Here is a 22,922-nt window from a genome sequence, read left to right on the forward strand (position 1 = left end):
TGTGGATTTGTTTGCAATACTTTTAAACAGAGAACAAGCTTACAGTCAATCGCAGAAAGACTGGGTGGAGATGGTTTCACTAAGGAGAAGAGAGCAGCAGGGGAGGATCACGGAAGCAGGGAACGGGGGAGACCGAACGAGCAGTGCCAAAACAAAGGGAGAAACAATTGCAATCAAAGGCAATTATGACAAGCCAAATACAGATAGCTCCTCTGAACAGGAGACAAGGTCAGATTACATTCCCTAGTGGTGTAGTAGTTCAGGGCTCTCACTGCTGTTACCAGGTTCAATTCCCAGTTAGGGAACCATGACTACACTGACCAATGAACTCGAGTGGATTATTGTTTTGGGTTTGAAATTTGTCTTTTCCTATACCCCTACCCTTGTGCACAAAATTAATCAAAAGCTCTTTGCTTTTGAGAGGAGAGATACTGAGACAGGGAAGAAGATCCAGCTCACCTGGAAAACTGAAAGCCAGCTCGCAAAAGAACTGGAGAACTGGAAAAGACTACAGGTAAAACCTCTGTATGACACCCTTAAGGCAGCCGAAAAGAGAACCATCTTATTGTCCACAGAGAGTACAAGGGCTGCATTTAAACAGCTGGAGCAGCTGAGGCTGTCGGACTTAAGTAAGCCTTTTGAACTTTTTCCATATGAGCGACTCAGTGTTGCTCTGGGGGTACTGGCACAGCATGTTGGAGACCATCGAAGAGCTGTGGCCTRTTTTTCAAAACAGCTGGACAATGTTAGCCAAGGGTGGCCTGGGTGTTTGAGGGCTGTAGCAGCAACTGTCATCCTGATACAGGAGGCCCGTAAATTCACCCTTAGGCAGCACATTGTCGTGTATGTATCCCATGCAGTGGTGTTTGTGCTGGAACAAAAGGGGGGACACTGGCTCTCCCCAAGCAGAATGCTTAACTACCAATCTGTGTTGTTGGAACAGGATGATGTTACCCTGAAAACAACTTCTGTTGTAAACCCTGCAACAATTTTTGTCACCCACATTATTTGATAACATGMCTGAGAATGACTGTTTGCAGACAATAGAGAAGACTTATTCCAGCAGACCAGACCTGAAGGACGTGCCTCTGGAGAATTGAGACCGGGAACTATTTCCTGATGGAAGCAGTTTCACAAGGAATGGCAAGAGGATGACAGACTACGCAGTAACCATCATGGATAAGGTAATTGAGGCAAAAGCCTTGATTTCAGATATGTCATCACTGAAAGCTGAACTGGTTACACTGACGAGAGCTCTAGAACTGAATGARGGAAAGAAGGTGGACAYATGGACTCATGTGCTTAGCATTGTTCATGCCCACGGAAGTATTTGGAAAGAACGTGGCCTGCTGACTGTTCAAGGTGATGAAATTAAGCATGCAGAACAGATCCTTGCACTCCTGCAGAATATCCGGAAAACTACAGATGTAACTGTCATGCACTGCAGACCTAAATGTTGTCATGCACAACCCCTAAATAGAGAAATTACCTTTTTGGCAAAGCAACAGAAAGGGGTACAGGAAAAGACAAACTTGCAGTAGTACCACAGAAGGAGATAGATTTGACAGGGTTTATCCACAATACAATCAAGAGGATCAAAAACTGATTAAGGCTCTTAAAGCTGAAATTAAGGAAGGTGRGTGGGCTGTTACCCCAACAGGACAGATTGTACTCCAACCTCCGCTCCTTCGAGAAATAGCCCAGAGGGAGCATGAGGGTACCCACTGGGAAACAGAAAATCTTTTAAAACATCTGAAGAAGGCAGTGGTTGGGAGAGGGATGACTGATATTGTACAATCTATAACAAGCAAGTGTGAGACCCGTTGTAGAAACAACCCTGACACGAGCAAGGGAGTTGTGTTAGGGGTGAAGAAGGCAGGAGATCTCCCAGGAGACTATTGGCCAATAGGTTCTGCTAAAATGCCAYGTAAGGAAGGATACAAATATGTACYGGTATTGGTTGACACCTTCAGTGGATGGCCCAAGGCTTACCTCTGTCGCACCAACACAACAAAAGAGGTAGTAAAAGCTTYGCTCAACCACATAATTCCAAGGTTTGGGGCTCCTTTAGGAATGTGATCAGATAGAGGACCACATTTCACTGAAACCGTGGTTGGGGAAGTTGGAATGATTCAGGGACTTACTTGGGACCTGATTGCTCCATACAGGCCSCAAGCAAGTGGCAAGGTTGATTAGCGTATGAATGGAACCCTCAAAACCCAGATCAGTAAGATCTGTCAAGAAACTTCAATGACATGGGTTCAGGCCTTGCCTATAGCCTTGCTGAGAGCTCACGTACAACCAAGGCAGAGGGACAATGTAGGTCCCTATGAAATCTTGTATGGCACACCATACCAGGTTCCACATATCCCGGGGAAAACTAATACTGATTTGCAGAAATGTTTAATGGTTTTAAATTCCAATTTGCAGAAGCTCCAGAGATTCGCCATGTTGTCCAAGCCCATAGGACTGGACACACCTGCTCATCCATTCCATAGTACTGGATCTACATCAAGTGGTGAGACAGCAACCCCTTGCAAGCTGAGCRGAAGAGACCGTTCCAAGTTTTGCTGCCCATCCTCACTGCGGTCAAGGTTGTGAGAAAGGACTGTAGATTCACTACTCCAGTAGTGAAGAACCAGAGACTGATGAAAATCAAGCTGTGGTGGTTTAAATGTTGGGCATGTCTGTTGTCTGCCCAGCTGATAACCATGATTTAGGATTCGGCCCATTAATTGCATTGCGATGGTCCAAAATATATCCAGAGCTCTTGACAGGAGCAATTGCTGGATCTGTACCCAATTATCTCCTCTAGATGGGGGTGGTAACTGGCCATTGATTGGTATGAAAATTGGGAAGGGACTCAAATTCTACATGAAGCAGTTTCCAAAATTACCACCCTAAAATTCGACCGTATTTTTCATGGTTACCAGACTGAGCCTAAGTAAAAGAAGTATCTCTGATACTTGTAGTTGTAGTTAATGCAATGTATAGACTAGACAAGTGGAGTCTTGTTAGTCTCTAAAAAGGGGGGGAAATGATGCCTCATGATTTTTGCTCTTCCTTTTTACGCATTCTGTACTCTCTATGCATCTGTCTGTACCTCTTAGCCCACATGCTTGTAATTCCTGGAGCCTGATATTCCAGCCTAGTTTAGGAATTCTGCTGGGCAGAGAAATCAAACATCCTGAGGAAGGAGTCAGTGTGCCCTGTGCTATCTTAAACCCGAGKCTCCAGCKTTGGGTGAAGCSTTCTGTCTGGAACATCTTGTGTAAACTCRGCTCTGGCCTCATCTGGGGGGTTGTTTCATTAGAATAGGGGGACATTACTGCATTTGTTAAGTTTCTTATTGGGGAATCCTAGATAGATAAGCTAATTCCTGAAATCTATAAAACTTGTATCCATGCTATACACGGGTGTGCATTTTGCCATCAAGTTGTGCACCTGGGATCTCAAATACTGAGGTAAGACCCTTTTTATCCCCTTAACCGTGTCTGTGTCATTATTAAAAACTGGCCATCCAAGGCAACAACACCAACAAGGAAAGGCAGGCTTTTCAGTCTCCAGTTATCTGATAACCACAATACTCACTGAAGAGATTTCATTATATCACACCTTGTTTGTAATATATAAAAAAGCCTCTAAACAGAATGATGTATTGAAGGGTCCCCAGTATTTTATTCTATTACATGTTWAAAAAAACCAACAATACCAGGTCCAAAATTTCTCAGACTTGCTTACCTTTTAGACATTTAAAACAGAATTTAAAACAAGTTTGAAATCCTCCCAAGCAATGTATTTTTTTTCAGATAAGACAATGCTAAAACCACAAACAAGCACCAGAACAACCCTCTAATGCAGAAGACAACACCCAACAGACTTACAATACATTAATTTTTGTCAAGTGTTAAGTACAGAAACTAGATCCTCAAAGAATGCACAGGACCACCTAGACTGGCTATGGCAGCCTCTCCAGAGCTGTGCCGTAACAGCTGCATGCATTGATCACATCCATACAGACAAGCACCACAGGCATTTTGTTGGCAAGTAGTTCTAGAAAGAAGGAAGATGGAAATGAACAGGCAGTTAAACACTGAGAAAGTAGTGTCATGCAGACGAACTGCATCAGCAGAAACACATTAACGTATGGATTCACCATGAAGACCTATAATGTATTTACCTGACCTTCCCATACCAGACACTGAGCTGAGCAAGAGCCTGGTTCTCTCCCGTTCCAGTGAGCCTTCTATACCTGCACACACAACTATCAAGTTCATTTGGCAACATGAACATACCCAAGAGAATGCCTCCTACTGGTAATGTTAACCAAAGTAAATATAAATAACAGTCCATATTCTAAGGCCTAGACATTACATGCCCTTAAGAGAGAGAGAAACCTCCCAGGACATAACTGACTGCAGATTAATTCTACTATTTCTATGAGTGCACCATTGTCTTTAGGCTGTCAGTCATACAGTTCAATGAGCTCCAGAAAAAAATTACATCAGCCAAGGAAAGAAAGAAGTAGCAAGAATGTTCCTGCAGCTACTCCCTGTTTGCAGGTAGCTGGGTTGAAAAACAGTTGTCAAGAACCAGTATAGAGGAGCTCCCACATCAGCCTGAGGTAAAGAGGCTAGTACTTACTGAGAAGTACTAGAAGTTTCTGTTCTAATTAATGTTTCTTGTGAGGTCAAAGTGTTCATGGAACCTTCCAGTCCTAAACAGTGTCTCTAAGGTTATTTGAAACAGCCCTGTCCATCTGCAAAAGTGTCCAGTCCCAGGACAGCTAAACTCCTCTATGTGGTAATTTGATGGACCAATCACTCCATAAGATAAAAGATGATTTGCAGCCTGCCATGGCTTTAAAATGCTTCAATTTTGCCATATTGTGGCAAACTTAAAAAGGTTTTGCCTAAATCAAAACACCAGCCTCTTCTGCAGGCTCCTGTGATGAAAACAAAGATATATGGATACAGCTGTCCTGCTCAAAAGCCTGGTGAGAGAGCCCTATCCAAGGTAGAGACATCATAGTGGAATCTCTGATGAAGGGTAAGACCTTGCCACAAACAAAATTAAGCAGGTCTCCTAAAGGGAAGATGCTCAACACTGCTTGAACCACAAGTCCTATGCACAGTAAGTATGAAAGTTTGTAAACAGCTACTGACTGCTGGTTATAAGCATTGCCAACATTCTGGTGGAGATCCCACTACAGCAGTCTATAAAGGTTTCCACACAAACAAAAGGCATCGGCCAGCATGCCAAATAATTACATGACAGTAATGACACCAGGAGTGGACTTTCTTGATTAGTTTTAATGACAGATACCCCTCATTTACTTCATTGGTGGTGCGATGGTCAGGGTGCATGAACAGTAAATACACAAAACTGGAGATCCTAGTACTTCTTTCATATATCTTCCTGGAAGATGGAAACAGGATTAACAGAAGTGTATATCAATAGAAGCAAGTTTCAAATGTTCAGAAACACAATTATCAGAAGACTCCTTGTGAGTAAAGACGACATCCAACAAGCTCTGTGCTGTATTGCAAACAGTACTATGGGACATGGCCAATGGGATGCTCCAATGGAACTGTGAAAGGTGTCAGATATGAATTTCGACACATTTTTCAGCACTGGACAAACAGTAAAGCTCTACAGAGAGTGTCTATATTGTGAGGCTTTAAGACTGAAAGGGAAAAGAAATAAACAAGAAAATCTTTGCTAGCAGGTTCTTCAGATCAGAGAAAACTTTAGGAACTCAGTAGCCATTAGAAGCTCCTGTGGCATGAAAGTTAAGATAATTATGCTTGAGTCTTCTGAGGACAAAAAGCAGAACTTCAAGAACTTCAAGAACTGGAGTTCCTAATGCTAGCCAGCCCATGTTAGATACACTCACAGATGAAAAAAAGCAGTTCTTTCCCCTGCCATAATATCCAAGGAAAAACTAAGGGATCAAGACAGCAGTGAAGGTAGATTCAGGTTTTCTGGACATCCCTTTTAAGCTATCACTATGACAGGTTGGGCTGAATTGCTAGGTTTTACTTACACATAATCTCCAGTTTTGGTTTTGGAGGGTGAGAGTACCTGTGCATCATAAAAAAAAGAAAATGCCTGCTACTCCAACCTCATCATATTAAAGGGGTGCTCTGAAAACCTCTACTGAAATGCTGGAATACTGAAACCCCTTAATGGAAGCTTTTTTAGGTAGGCTAGCTTCTACTAACAGCTCTTGGATATGGATCTGGGGAGTCAACTTACTTAATAGTTGGGAAAGAACCATTAGCTAGCTCTGCATTCTAACTTAGAACTTATTAACATCTGGACAGATTTTTAAAAAACCATGTAAACCTGTAAAAAAGCTGAATGGATCAATCTGATGATTCTACAACCCATGGTTATGAACACTGTATCCTCCTACTGCTTAGTGAACTAGATCACTTGTATCCAAAGGCAGTTAAATTCCAAGATTCTTCAGATAAAGCACATAGCTACAGATACACAGTTAGAAGACAGGCAACTTTTATACAATTGAGTTCTGCTAATTCATTTTTCTGCCAACAGAAAGCAATTACAATGTTCCTGTTGCGTTAGTGTTCATCTGTCTCAGAAGAGGAGCAGATTGACTAAAAATAAGTAGACACCAGCGTCTGGCCTAAGCCCTAAGCAAGGATCATAAAGATTGAGGCCTCTTAAGTCAGGGAACAGCATGGTCTTACCAAAATGGATTCAAGCAAGCCCCCAAAGAATTTCTTCACAGGCCTTTTTTTAAGCCTCTAAAAGAAACCATTAGGAATGTAATTTTCCTCTTACTGTATTGAAGCAGGGTAAATGCAAATTCTTTGTCAAGAATTCATGCTACTAACACTTGATAGGGAAGTCTCATGAAGAGCAGACTAATAGTGCTTCAGTGTCCCTGTCATCATAGTCATTCTTCAAACTGCTAGGCCTGCATTATGTACTAAAACATGTTCTTTACAGTGAATGAAAAGCTATACATACACACTGAAATGGCAAAGACACTGACGCAAGTTTTATTATCCTGAAACTGAAAATGGATTTTTTTTCTCCCAGTTTTCAAACTTACTGAGAATCAGAAAAAGATTTTTCCCACCACAGCACTCCCAGCAACATGAAGATGGACTCCATTCAAGTAGTAGTAGTAGTTCAAGGCCTACTACTTTATTTAGGAGCTATCATGGACATAAGCACCCTTATTTAAGAAAGATCAGAGTAGAAACAAGGACAGCATGCAAGGGAAAGAGGTGAAAAAGGACATATACCCATGACTTTAATCCACCACTTATTTAGCAAATAATTGCTTTGCCTTGCACCAAACTTGATTTGCCATTAGAACTTTCATAAGTTCATGTCTATGAGCTCTCAGGGGCAGTTGAGTTTGCCAAGAAAGCCAAAAATAAATCTTGTGAAGAGATCGTGGAAGTTCTTAGGATTCCAGCCAGTGAGACAGCATCCTGTGTTTCTGCTGAGGATAGGAGTGCTAAGGCTTCCTTTGAAGAGTGGAATCTAATCCAATGACCACATCATTGACCTGGCTAAGGGCTACATTTCTTTAGGCCCACAAGTGGCCCAAGTCCAACTTCATCCTCAGAGAAAGCCAAGCACCCAGAATCAAAGGATCTCTCAGAGCAATGGAGTTACAGGATTCATTTAAATATAGAACCTTGAATCCTAACCATTGCTTATCCACCCTGTGCCTCTTTAGCCTTGCTATTAACAGAACAGCCTTCAGGTTTCTTAGCTGAAGCCAAGTGATAAACACTCTAAATCAGACTTCACCAAGACACTACACTGAAAAGTTCTATATTTTAAATCCCGGTGCGGTCTCCATCACCAAAACTGACTTTGTTACCTTCTGTCAGGAAAGGGAGATGGCTACTGTTTAAGCTCTTAGGTGTGTTGCTGTACAAACAATATAACCAGAGACYAAGACTATCTTTCCAGAAACATAGTAGATCCATTCTCCACATACATAGAACACAAAACCAATATGGAATCAGCAAAAGAGCACCTGACCATCAGGAGTACCATCTGACTGGCTCATGATGCCAACCCATGCCTCAACCTGGAATCTGCCACACTACTGCTACCCTTTCATGTCAGTTAGCTTTGTTAATTAAATTCCAAAACAAATAATAAATGATTGGGAAATTTTAAAAAGGGGGAAAAATAGTTTCTTCCTGAATAAGAGCTGTGGTGTGAAGATAGTGGATAGAGATAATATATTCTCAAAACACAGAAAGTGCTGCAAATGCACCTTGATCTCTGTAATTTCAAGAGAATAAAGACTTCACACTGATGCATGCAGGAATTGTTTACTACTGCTCAGAGCTGTGATTTTTTATTTATTCCATCTTACTAAATAGATATGCGAGCAATTTCATCAGATTGAATCATTTAATATTTATATCCACATTGATTCAAAAGACAAACCTATGACTATGCAGTGCTTCAACAGTAGAGCTCAAGAACACATTCAACTGGTCTCTTTTCTTCAAAGCCAGGTGTACACACAGCATCTGGGTAGCTTGGCRCTGGTGGATTATTAAGGTCATGCCAACATGTATTTCCTGAATTCGACATACTCATGCTAGAGTAGATGTGTTAAAGAAGACTGAAGCAGTGATGTTACAGGTTATCCTTTCCACTGCTGAAACTTAATAAAATTTATCCCTTAACATTTTGATCTCAATTCTGTACCAGAGGCAACGGCCGATCTCACCTGTCACAGAATTCCTACAGCAAACCAGTTGCCCACCAGCATCAGCTGAGTTGATATATGGTCAATTTATTATTAAAATGGATTTCTTCTGGTCTCTGCAATGGAAGATGTTCAACCAACAGTCCAGAACATCACCACTTYCTGCATTTAAGAGTACTGCAGCTGCTGTTCACTCTCGATTTACAGTCTGACCTACATCCAATGCTCAGGCTTCTCCACTAAATGTGTAACTGATCTTTGCATGTGCAGTTTTCAGTGAGAAGTCACTAGCAGCTCATAGGCTTCCTCATTTTCACTCACATATTACTGGCACATGTAGGATTCCTTCGACATAGAATAATCCCTTGCCTTAAGTGTCTGACCACCACACTTCTCTAATAAAATGGCCTTGAAATTGTGACCTGTTACAAAAACCAATTATAAGAATTAAATTAAAATTTAAATTCTCACTTTGCACTGCAAAGCTCTCTCCAAAGGCTGCACTGAAATGCTCACATTCCATCTCAATTTAACAAGGTGGATAAGGATATGCTGCATTAGTTAAGCCGTTTTYTACAGTTTCGCTTTGCTAGCAGGCACAGGCTATGAACAACTCTTCCCAGTACAGATTTCACAGGCATACGGTGAGTTTTACACCAGTTCTTAACAAAGAGGGCCTCTAACATGTCAGCATAAACTTCCATTGCTGATCATTTTCCAGTCATCTAGGTCAAATTAGATTTCTTTGACTAATTATTATAGTCTCAGGATGAATCTTAGATACATTTATTTTTTATACTGTAATGAGATAGAGAAGTTTTTCTGCAAGACCTGAGAAACCAAAGTCTTTTTTCAAGAGGAACAAAAGGATCCCAGGAAAATACTAGCACAAGATTTTTTGGTTGCTCCTACACAATCAGGTGATAAGTGCAGACAAAATTTCTCAAAAACAAGTCAAGCTGATTTCTACCAACATAAGTTCTATTTACAAATGCCTCTTTACTTTGATTTTAGCAAGGATTCKGTCTTCTCAGTCTGAAAATAATGAAAAACAAAGATGCAATTTGGTAGGTGTACAGACCTAACCAAGCAGCATTCAAACTGAAAGGCATTCAATTGGCAAACTGAAGATAAGCATCAAATGGGACATCAAAAGGACCTTGGATTATATCCAGAATATTCAAACCAAATACTTATCAGTTCATTAATGAAAATAATAGAAAATACAGGTGATGCCAATCTGGAGAGGCCCTAAAGCATACTGGGGAACAGAATGGGAAAGCCTGGAAAAAGTAAATGTAATTCAGAAGACAAGTCTCCTTATATAAAAAAATTAAGATCTGCATTTATTTAATCATGCAAAGAATTACCTTTGCTTTGTGGTACTGTAAGAAGTGTACAAAGGATGTAAGAGATCACAGACTGCAGGCCTCTCAACATCATAGTCAATCAATATAAAGAGAAATACTGCTTTTCACTACTCCATTTAGACCTCAACTGCAGCCTGCATTCTTTCAGATTTCCACACTTCCAGAAAAATACAGGCAATTTGGATGGAACAAGTCAAATCTAGGAAAGAGCATGTTCAAGAAAAAGGTGAAGAACTGAAGGAGTCTCAAACAGATAAAGCTGAAGGGGCCAGTATGAAATTCTGAAATACACAGAAGGTACCCAAAAGCACCTAAGTTTAACCCTTCTCTTAGCTTGTAAAATATCCTTCAGCAGCAAGTCTTTGAGGTGCCTAGAAGAGCTATGAATGATGAGGATGTAACAAAAAGGGCAGAGCAGTAAGCTAGATCAGGTCTCATACTCAGGAACTTCCCAGCCATACTGACATTTATCCAATATAGCAAAAATCCGACCCCCACATTAACTCCCTTTGCAGCATGGAAGCAGTAATTTTCAGAAAACAAAGTAAAGGAGCAACCTCAGTTTCTAAACACTAAAACTTCCCTTTTCCCATTCAGAACATTTGAACAGCTGACATCTACACTGTAATAGTATGAGAACTGGTACAGAAACACAATATGGATTATTTCCAAATGATATACTGGAATAAAGTAATACTGTTCTGTCGTACTGAGCTTCACAAACTAGAGAAGAAGACTAAGTTAGAATCCAAAGCTAGTATTTTACGAAATTACAACTTTTCTATGTAAGTTTGGGGCTATAAAGCAAAGCTTATGGAAAAATATTTAGTTAAGACACCAGTTAGCAAAGTAACACAGTTGATAAAGAAAAACAGACTCACCTTCCGCAATTCAATTGTAACTTCATTTCTGTGTCTTCTCATAGTCTGTAAATAAGAAAAAAAAAACATACTTGTATGTCAAGAAAGTAGTATTCTGTTTTGGAATCAGCTGTTTCTAGATAAAAAAGTGCAGTTATTCATCAAAAGACATGGAAAACTGTGCATAATTTATAACTCAGTCTTTCCTAGGAGGATGCACATGTTTTTTGTGATGTTTTACTTGAGTTGGGGCATTTTGTTTGATTGGTTTATTCTTTTTTTTAAAACTATATAGCTTACAGAAAGCTTCATCATAAACTTCAAGAAGTATCCCAAAGGTACAAAATACTGACTTCCCAATGGAGTTTCACTAGAATGATTCACCAGTTGTTTTCACTGAAATTATGCTCCAGATGTTTATACGTGCAGACAAAAGGCAGCAGTAAATCCAGGTTAAACAATCTCATATTCCCATATGATGATATTCACAACCTAAACACATAACTTATGCCAGTTATCTGGCCAAAATTAACCACGAGTGACAGAGGATGACTGAGCTCAATGCAACAAGAGAGACCAGGCTTGTGGAAAAAGGAAACAARCTAGTACAGTGGTACTCAGTCTACTTAGAATCTGTAGCCTAAACACTGCAAACGAAAACCATTCCGTAAGCATCTCAGCTCCTTAAAGATACCAGGCACTCATAACACATTCCTGACAATGCTGCTACACCTCTTAGCTAAGAGAGGTCAGAAGACTGAAAGAGAAATTTAGCCTACTGAAGGCAATCTCCCTAGGTTCATTTAACAATCCGTGGAAAACACACGTACTATGAGAGTACAATTCAAAGGAAAACAGGACTGGATGACTGCTGGCAGTCCAGCAAGATCACCCACACTAACTAAAATTAGCCTTTTAAAATGCTTTCTGCGTCCTATCCTTGCTACTGACCTTCACTGCCACTATCATGTTCCTTCTGAGTTAGGGTGAATAACTGCCTGAGCAAAAAAGTACCAGTGAAGATCAGCAGTATATAGCAAATACCAGCACACCCCATCAGCCATCTAAGAAAATACCAAATATGCTAAAGGTGAAGCATAAGTGAAGAAATGAGCAGATTCTACACCATGAACATATACAGGTCAAGCAATAGCTGCAATTGCTTCACTGGTCTTAGCCAGTCTGCATAGGAGTACTCATTTCATAGAATCATAGAAGGTTTAGGTTGGAAGGGACCTTAAAGATCTTCTGGTTCCAACATCCCTCCCATGGGCAGGGATGCCACTCACTAGAGCAGGTTGCTCAGAGCCCCTCCAGCCTGGCCTTGAACACTGCAAGGGATGAGGCATCAACAATTTCTYTAGACAACCTGCACCTTACCATTCCCTCAGTAAAGAATTTCTTCCTAACATATAAYCTAAACTTACCCTCTTTCAGTTTAAAAATATTGTCCCTTGTTCTGTCACTGTCTGTTCATACAAAAAGCCTCCCTCCCTACTTTTTATAAGCCCACTCAAGGCACTGGAAGGSTGCAATGAGGTCTTACTGTCTCTTCTCCATGCTGAAATTCATTATCTTGGGTTGATATGAGAGTAAGGAAGGCTTGTCTTCCTGCCCACTGCTTGATTAACCAGCTCATTTATGTAAACACAGACAAAATTCTCCTTTTACATCTACAAGGTTGAACTCTACTACTTTAAACAAAACAAGTCCTCATAACAATAGAGGACACCAACAGTACAGCATCTACCAGAACTACACTTATTTTCCCCTCTCACCATTTTGACAAACTGATACTTGTGACCACCTGAGCTTGCTGCAACAGCTCAGTATGATAAGGACTGGATAGCTGTGGAATGGGATGGCATTGGGTAGGTTCATTCATATGAAAAAATGAAGAACACAAGAAGTCATCACGTGCAACTAGCAAGACTTATCATTCAAGTTTCTTGTTCTATTAGAACTTTGTATTCTGAATAATTTTAGTAACTGTGTTAAATTTAAGGACACAATATAGTTTTCCAACACTTCTTCCCCATGGCAGCTGCCTTCCAGTACTAAAGAGGGCTACAAGAGTCGGAGAGGGACTTGTTACCAGAGCATTGAGTGAAAGAACAAGGGGGAATGGCTTTAAACGGAAAGAGAGCAGGTTTAGACTACATGTTAGGAGAAATTCTTTACTGTGAGGGTGGTTAGGCACTGGCACATGCTTCCCAGAAAAGCTGTGGATGTTCCACACCTGGAAGTGTTCTAGACCAAGCTGGACTGGTCTCTGACCAGTGGGCATGTAGAAGGTGTTCCTGCCCATGGCAGGAGGGTTCTAGATCTCTAAGGTTCCTTCCAACTCACACCATTCTATGATTCTGTAATTGTGCATGTCAATTAAAAAATGTAGTTAAACAATGCTGTAAAGTCTCCTTTTCTTGATCATTTTGTGTTCTAGACACCAAAACCCTTTACTGAACTTTTCACTAGCAACACCACCCTACCTTCCCTTAAAGTCTAATCTTTTATTCCTTATCTTAAAATTTAAGGCATACCCCACCATAATCAGTCACCTTGAGTGTCCACTAGAATTTTCCTCTTCAAAATCCAATGTTACATGTGCCCAATTTGAAGTTTCAGTGATTTAACTGATGCAAGCCATAATTTACTTTTAGATTTGCTCCCTGCTTACAATTTACTCATGTATCTATGCAGTAATACCCTAGAACACTTACATTGAACAGAAAAATCAGACTAAATCTTGAGCTCTTTAGGAGACAAAAAATAGCATTTATCACCTACTACTCTTCTGGTAGCAGCGCAGATTTAGGGAATACTATATGCTGTGCTCAACAGTTCAACAGCTTAATATTTTTGGTTTACGAAAAAAACCAAATACAGTGCAGTCCTAGGCAAAACATTACTACTTATTTCATCAATTTACCCTAAAACCTTCTCTAACAATGCTTTGACTAAAGACAGTTACTCAGAGTCAGCCATCCATAAAGTTTCTACTGGAAAGGCTCTCAGCTTCTTTCTAATGGCAAGTAATTCACTCACATTTTCCATTAGAGTTTTATCTTTGTATCAYACTTCCATTACTTTAGCCCCTCTGATCCTACCCTATTGCAATTCTGTCTCAATTTTAAATTTTTTTTATCAAGCTGATCTTCAAAATTTTTCACTACTCAGTTACAGTTTTCACATTTAATGTGCAAGAATCTCCCATCTTTTCCTCATTTAGGGACCTATCACTCTTTAGAAAGATTCATAAATAAGGTTATCACCTCTGCTGACATTTTTGCTGACCAATACCATACATTTTCTGAGCTTTAATACTCTTAAGGCAATCTCCATATTACCTGAGTTTTATCTTTTTAGCTGTTCTTTTGTATTTCCTTTTAAACTCACTACGAGTGTTTCCCCTTTTGAAGCAGCTCTGGTACATTTTCTTTTTTACCTTCCTCCTTCAAAAGGCAGAACAGACAGTACCCACCACTAAGTCCAGTGCTGACTCTCCAATCACAGAGCAAGTAGGTTGATAAGAGGGATATCACTCAGTCTTAACTCCATGGAACCGATGAATGTTATCTGTCCTCTACTAAACTAAGGGCTCCCAGTCCTAGAGTCTCCTGCTGGCACAGCATCTTTAAAAAAAGAAATCGCTTGTCCAGATYGTCAGGATCATCCAAGAATCAGTGATACAATGTTGGAGCTGGAGTTTTCCTACAAGCTTATGGGACTGAAGCTCCCCAAGAGCCTGTGGTGCATTCTGGCAGTTAAACTTGGTTGCAACGGCTGGATCATGATCAGTGTTCCTTGCTAGAAGTCTGCTGATACTATTTCTAACCTGACACTTTGAGTCCTTGACATACGAGACAACCACAGTGTATCAGCGTATTTCAGAGCACAGATTCCACCTCATTCATACTTGTTAATTGCAGCAACTATAGACTGTACAGGAAAAACACATGAATGCACTTGGCCTCATTACTTACTTTTATTCATGCTGCTTACTGAGGATTTGTTCAGACTGTTGCCCAGCTTGATTCTCTCGTCTTTACCAGTGAAGGTGATACACCAGTGACAGACTGTCCTACGGCAAGACTCTGAATGTCCACTATTTAGTCATCCTTGCCTTGAAAGACCTAAAACATGTTTCAACTTCATTTGATTACAAGAAATGCAGGTAGACTTATAGCATCACAGCACTATATTCTGAATACTCTTGCTGGACTTTTGGAAGCTTTATTTTAAAACTCACAGAATAAAAGGTACAATTTCTCGTCWTTTCTGCTGGGGTAAGGTGGGACAGGAAGACTGACAAAGCCCAGATTTTATTCCCCAAAAATCAGACTTCAGTGATTCGGGTAATTTTTTGTCCTGATTTGGCATTTCTTGAAAGGAAAGTATTTAAAGCTTGCATTACAGATGAACCATTTTTGAAACACAGCAGGTCATCAGCACTTTCCTACAGCCTCAGAAGAAGCACACATGTTATAATGCAAGCGCTTATAACAGAAGCAGTCTTAAGTACCACGGCTAGCCTCCCTTTAAGGAATCATTACCATTATAAGCAAAATAACACCCTTTTACACAGCCTGCAAAACCCACCATGGAGGGAACTGATAGGCACTTACAATAGATTTATACAGTAGTAGAAAGGCTAAATATATTCCCCAGCTAAACAGGTCAGAGAGAAGAGGCAAAATTATTCTGCAGTTTTGCCCAAGATTCATTCCCAGATTCCAGGCTGGGAGGACATCTGCTGAAGTCTACAGGTGCCACACCAGCTGAAGACTAGAAAGATGTCACCAATGGATCTAATGTAAGGTTTGACATCCACAGCATCTGATCATGGTCACATCTCAACATAATGTACTCAAACAAGTAACTTCATGGAACACTGATACAGCACATCGCAACACTAACCCCCAAGACAAAGCTGAACTGTTTCACTGAATTAAAAGTAGACTCCAAATCTCAGAAGGGGAAAACAAGGCATAGGCAAAATCCTACAAATCACAAAAAAATCGACAGCTGCAGAATCTGAACCACAAGGACACAAACACTAGGTATTAATGCACCATACACCAAGTGCAAACAGTAAAAATGAGTAACTACCAGTCAGCATGTACTACTAAGAAAAAAGAACACAACACTTAATCAAGCTGTGCTACATTACATCTCAACTGTTATGCATGACTCAAGTAGATTTAAGCTCCTAAAAGCTTTTGTAACAAGAGATCTCTTCTCCCCAGTTCACCATATATAAGGAACAATTAAACAATTACTTATCGGTGCATTTGATAGGCTGACATAACCACAGTAATGCATCAAGTACTCAAAGTCTTGTTACAAGTCAAAAGTAGATGTTGAGCAGTATTTTTAATTTCAAGTTCTTCAGCATTATGCTATTTCATAAAATAAAGCATAAAAAAACCCCAAAAGATCTGCTAGATGTTGTTAGATAAAAAATTGTTCTCACTTCTACCCTAAATTTCTAAATATTCTTCCCATTTCAGATACAAAGAGTTACAGATGAAGAATCTCTCCCTAACACCTTCCACTATAAGCAAAAAGTAATTTCTAGTTCCCTCAAATCAGAAATTAATTTCATAAGCCTGTGAAGAAAATCACTGCACACATCAGGGCTGCTATGTTAAGGGCTGCAATGGAACTTTGTTTCACTGTGATAGAAAACACAAAAACGCTAAGCTGATAAAAAAAGGCAAAGAATGCCACAGTCCCTGTAAAACTGACTTTGACACACTCTGTGGGCAGAAGCCACACAGAATATAGCTATCCTCATCAGATCATTATTTCAAATGTCTGTCAACACGGATGGTATCTCTCTCTCAATAAGAAGCTGACAAGAAACTCAAAAGTTCAATTTCAGCCACCTGGCCCAAACAGAAATGTCTGCCTTATTTTTCACTTTTTATTTAATTTATAACAGAACATAAAACTGCATAAAACTCTGGATATCAAAAAGCAGGGGTCTGTGCAATTCTGAATTATCAGTATAAGCTGTACTACCTGAAATGGCAACCCATAACGCTTCTGTTACTAATTAAAAAAAAAAAATCAAGGAACCCCAAAACCAATCAACTGTACTCGTACATGAGAACAAGATAATGTTTTTCAAAATCCTCTGTAGCAAATATATAATGTAGTGTGCTGTTTGGGGCGGGGGAGGGGGGGGAACAGATGGACACACGATGACAAAACACAAACCCAAACCCTACTATAGTTATACAAGGCTACTGGAAAAAAAAGTCAAGCTAATTCAAAAGGACAAAAATCACGCCTTAGACAGAGCAGTCAAACAGCGTCCCAYTTATGGAAGGATAATTTAAAACAATGTTACTACTCAAGCTCAATGCCATTCACAATTAAATATCAGAATTAGTCTTAGGTTTTCTATTCATTTGAAGTTTCTACTTTGTATTTTAAAATACATCTTATTTTATTATAAGCACTTCAAAGTCCCTAAAGTATATCACTTCTGGAGCCACAGAATTCTGGACACTTGATAAAGATTACTTCATCCCCAGTTAACAGTACAAATCAGAAAACAAAACTATTTAAATTTGTGGATGATACAATCAGTGAGCTGGGATAAAGAATCCTTAAACAAAATTAAAAATTAAGTTTCATGCACAAGGTGTTTAAAAATGTACATTCTCAATGTACATGCACAGAAAAATATAATCAAATGCTGCAACAGTRAGTGGTATGAATTTTAATAATTTTACCTACTTTTAGCTATATCAATTGTGTCAGAAGGAAGATTAAAGCATAACCAGCACATACCATTGTTACAAGAAGATAGAAGCTCAGCATGGTGCTTATCCTGAGTAGCCACCTCATTAGGTGGGAGATCTCAGCAGTGTCAACTTTTAATCAACACATTCAGACCACTTCCATTACATCTTGAGCACAGARGTTCACAAAACATCAGAGATGAAGAGACAGGAAACAGATGCTTTTTTCCAGCCAGCATRTCAATGCTGCCAGCTGCCCCACAAACTCCTCTCCAGCTACCTACACTCTCCTACAGGCCAGCATGCATAAGCCTTCAGCTAGCCCAGGGAAGTGGGAAAGCCAGGCTCATCTTGACAAGACAAATGCCACAGTCCAATGTCACCTTTGGTTGTTCTGTGTGTACTAAAGGTATGTTACCAGAAGCTTTCGTAAGATGTACATTTAATTCCTTTGAAAATTCAGCTATTAAATAGAGAGAACAAATTCACTGACCAATTCTAATTTCTCTGCATCTACAAACATAATTTAATTCTTTATTTCTGTTTTTGCCTCTCAACATTACAGAAAGAGGTCTCAGAGAATGAGAAGTTACATACTTAGAGTTGCCCTGAACACATAGCTGGCATAGTAAAGCAGCTTGATTAAATATACAGGGTACCCAAACAACTTAGCATTTGCAAGTCAATTCTAAACTACCTCCACCTGCCTAACTGAAAGAAAAAAACTGGCCCAGTTCCAACAGCAAGACTGATTTTCCCTTTTGCATATGAATATATCCCAGAGTACGATATATATACTTCACAAAATAGGTATGAGTGCAAGACACTGAAAGGTGATGGTTGTATTGATGAAATAAACACTGTTCTTCCATAGAAACTGCTTTACTAGCCTTTTTTCCTTATTCCTTCCCTGACACCTTTTAAYAAGCATGAAATACTGCAATGCACGTGAAAATGCAGAAGCTTCAGGAGTTGGGCTGGTTTGGGGCAGAAAAAAACCCCATCAAAATGTTTGTATACAACTCATGATTAAGATTGTCAGCTGTCTATCTTTGTTTAAAATTAGAAACTAAACATTCCTAATTTGCATAGACTTATAATTAGTATGTGTAAAGTTGAGGCTTAAACTGAYATTGTTCTACTTGTTCTGTAACAGCTGGCTTCAAACAAAAACAGAGACAAAGGTATGCTGACAGAAGGTGATACTGCTGTTCTACCTGTTCACACTTTCAAAGTGCATATGGCTTACCCCAGGAATTGCAAGTATATCACAAYACAGGAGGGAAGAATTCTGGGACTGCATCACGGTGATCTGAATGCAACTACTTTAATTGCTTCAGTTGTGATTAAAACAATGATGCTCTGCACACCAATCCCATCTATTTATTTTGAACATATGAAAAGGTTTGACAAATACACCAAAGTAAACCAAATGTTTAGTTCAAATTAACCCTTCTAGCAAGATTTATTCATTTACTTACAAACATAACAGATAATTACCCATCTTTTTTCTCCCCAACCAGTTTATGCTCTAGGCAGACTCTTCTTCTCCAAGCCCAGTTTTGACTTATCTAATTACAAAGTGCTACTACCAAGCTTCAAATTGTCCTTCTAAGAAAAAAAAAAAAATCCAGTTGTATAGACTACAAAGTCAGAACAACTTCACTTCTGGCTTTGTTATTGTAGCTCCACATTAAATTATGCTGACCCAGTTAAAAATGCAGGCAGGGGGCATGGATTCCACAGTAGAAGCAACAGATCCACCAGAGCAGCCAAACAAACTTACAGTGTGTCTGTATCCTGAGCTGATACTCCAAGACAGTTTTATTTCACTTGATTACTATTTGACCCAAAAGGTATTTATTTCTCTTTTAAGTAAACATTTTATTATTTTGCAGAAGGCATTCAAACTTAGTTGAGATTCTCTGTGTGCTGCAGAACCTTAATATTTTTAAGCTTCCTTTTGGCAAGTAACATTTAACACAGTACTAAGTACATTAGGAGCAGTGTACATTATTTAAACTACTGTATTTTAAGTCATAATCTGTCTGGGACCTACGTTCCTCAAGGTTAATAAAGGCCACTGAAAGAAAACTAGTTCTTTTGCAGTTGGAGCTGCCACACTTTATTTTTTTTTAATCCCCAGTTTGAGGCCCTTAAAATTCAGCCCAGCTGCTTTTGGTAACTATGGCAAGATAATTCAAGTATCTGAACCTAGACGAACCTCAGCAAACTGGATGAATGAGAGATCTACCGTAACTCTTTTACTTAGTGCTGGGTAATGACTCACTGAAGTTAGACTCTCATGCCAATATTGGAAGCCACAAGTCTCTGATTACCACCACTCATGATGCTGACTCACCTGAAAGCCCCGTGGAAGCAGACAGAGAAGCCCATCCACATTATCTGCTTCTACTGCTCCAAAAGATCTTGGCAGAAAAGCAATTGCTATATTTATTTCTTACCAGCTTTTTTGTAAGGGTATTCTTTGAGGTCCYGATACCCTCTCTGCAATTGTTTAACCTCTAAACTGAGCTGTTACTAGCAAAGAAGTGAGCACTCATGTTTTAATTCCCATATATTAGTTACCCAGTTTGCAAGCACAAACATATCAAACAACTCTCAGGAGACTGGACTTGAAGCAAGTTAGCTGGCTGCATTCAACACAAATTGCACTGCTACTGAAGTACATAAAGCAGTCCAGAATACAATCAATACATTATCTGCTGGTTTTACGTAGAATAAGAGAGCTGAAATTCTCTATTTAGCATCAAAACTCAAGGAAAGAATACAATATCTAGCAGACTTCCAGTTACTGCTGTTGTGTGAATCAACATTATATYCTGTCAAAAGTTTTACAGTACTTCCATTCAGATATAGATCTTAACACCATTAGTCACACCTTTACTGACAGACCAAAGACTGCAATGCACCCATTTGGGCTCCACCTGAAAGCAAACTGAAGTTTCCAAGTAATAGCACAACATCCAGCTAAACCCATCCCTGTGCAACAGCTGGTCTGCAAAAACCCACAGGCAGGCAGCAAGGGTCTCCAACCAATTCAAAGTACTACTTTTGTCCAGTGGTCCTAGCAGGGTAAGGAACCTGACCACAGAACACCCCGAAAAGCAGTGGCAATGCAGTACTTGCCATCTCCATTTTGACCCTGAAAACTCAAATGCAGTGTTTGATCATTCATACTGCAGCCCAAAAGAAATTGAAGTATACCTGTATGGAATTTGTTGCTCTCTTCCTCTATCTTTGGGAAAGAGAAGGGCATACTGAACTTTACAAAGATGATAGCTCTGCCTTATCTAAACACTGGAATATGCCAAACAAACACCAAAAACAGTGGATAACCAAGGTAGTCTAATTGCAAGTGATTCCTATTAACATATTTTTTTGAAAGTTAGAAGATTAAGGCTCCTTGATATATTAAATAGGCACAAGGATTTGAGATTTGGTAGTTTTAAGTTACAGGAAACCGCTTTTGCCAACACACAAATTTCTATAAAGGTAATTCTTTTCCCATATTGCATGAGCAGTGCAGTAAAGTAAATGCTTTAGAGATTCCTGGAAACAGAAGCTTAACCTGTCCTTGAGGGAGAACAAGTAAAGCACCTACATGACTCCTTGGTCTCACTCCAAGACATGACAGCCTCTCTGTCCTCTCCCAGAGTTTCTAAGCAAGYGTCCCCTCCATTCCCTTACTGAGAAAAGAAAGTACACGGACCTGTCTAGCCATGCAGAACATCTGACTGCCATTGCAAAAGAGTAGTCCCTTTCCCCTTTCATAGTCTAGAAAAGGAGAAGAGTCTGAAGAAGAGTCTAGAACACCAGCTCAGGTAAAGGTTCGTTTTCTTATTAAGAGATGTTACCAGAAACCAAATAGTCACCACCTAACTCCATATTTCAGACAAAATACCATATCCACTTGTGCAAAGGACAAGAAAGCAGCAGAGTAAAATCAGGACTGTTCATGGTAACTTGGTGCAAACAACCAACTAAAATTTTCATCTTCAGATCAAGATAAAGACTTAAATACTTTTAAATGCAAAAACTTACATAAAATTGTAGATAACCACTTTCAAGAAATTCATTACAAAATTAAATGTTTGGTCAGAAAGGCTTCACAGATTTCTGGGGCAAACACCAGAAGACCAGACATTCTTAAGCTCACCAAATATTTATACTAGTTTCCCTTAGGAAGAAAAAAAAAAGAAAAGAAAACATACAAGGCTAAATACTAGCCAGATACCTTCTTGTGCAATCTATGTTTGAACAAAGACACTCCCTTTTCAGATACTTGAGCAGTCTTTAACTGTAATATCAAAGTAGCTCAGATAATCATTCCGTGAATCCATGGTATATTTATAAGCACCTCCCTGTGAAGTGGAGAAAAAGGTTTTGTTATCCCATCTATAAAACGGGAAAATAATTGCAATTTGCATACGTTCACAGGGTGCCATGAAGAAAACACAACAAATCAAGTCCCTAGGGAGCTAGGCTATATTCAACCACAGCAAGCTTTTTTGGTATAGTATTACATGGCTCAAATAAAAACAGATTTCCTTTGCTGTTTTTTGAAAGATATAATCAAAAGGCAAAGAAAGATTAAACATGTGCTAGCTGCATAATTAAATCTACGAAGAGATCATTCTGCTCAAGATGCAAGAGAAAACAACAAAYCCTGCTGACAATGCAGGAAGATGGAGTATTAGGAATTAGGAAATACACTCTAGCAACCTTCCCAATTTTATGAACCCTGTCAGCTGCCCTTTTGATTTCATCATATCAGTATCATGAATACTAGATGCTTCTACCTTACTTTTTAATGTGGCAGAAACATAGAATCAGTGTGCTTACATTACATTACATGAACATTTTGGGTATCATACTTTTCTCCTTGAAGATTCTTTCAGTTTCTCAAAATTCCAGTTTATACATCCTTCCATTAAAAAAAAGGCACCGTCACATCGATTGCACATGTCAGTAGCTCCTTTAATGCCTTTTCTTGTGTGGAAGGTTGCTCTTCAGTACTGTCTGATCAGCGATATGAACACTACAGATTCTTTTTGCATACCTGGCGAACAGTGGTTAACAAGATCCTGATGAATTGCAGCAGGGCTCTCATTTTAGGATCCTCTCGTGATGTGGAAATCCTTCTGTATCTGGCTGAAAGTCAGATTTTTGTTGCAGAGAAATCACTACCACTGACTTT

At 39.5% G+C, this 22,922-nt stretch overlaps 1 protein-coding gene across 3 annotated transcripts in view; it reads right to left on the minus strand.

Annotated features, from left to right (window-relative positions):
• KPNA3 (karyopherin subunit alpha 3) overlaps window positions 1-22,922 on the minus strand; it is a 52,078-nt gene that overhangs the window by 21,756 nt on the left and 7,400 nt on the right. For 2 of the 3 annotated variants that reach the window (XM_057367378.1, XM_057367377.1), the window contains one exon: window positions 10,971-11,015. In XM_057367378.1, the coding sequence (XP_057223361.1) occupies window positions 10,971-11,012 (42 nt within the window). In that variant the 5' untranslated portion in view covers window positions 11,013-11,015. Of the gene's footprint in view, window positions 1-10,970; window positions 11,016-14,932; window positions 14,993-22,922 lie in introns of those variants that run through there. The other variant, XM_057367379.1, reaches the window with a different exon arrangement.

Source organism: Malurus melanocephalus, unplaced genomic scaffold (assembly GCF_030028575.1).
Source record: "Malurus melanocephalus ecotype Western Australia unplaced genomic scaffold, MMel_1.1 scaffold_78, whole genome shotgun sequence".
NCBI lineage: Eukaryota > Metazoa > Chordata > Aves > Passeriformes > Maluridae > Malurus > Malurus melanocephalus.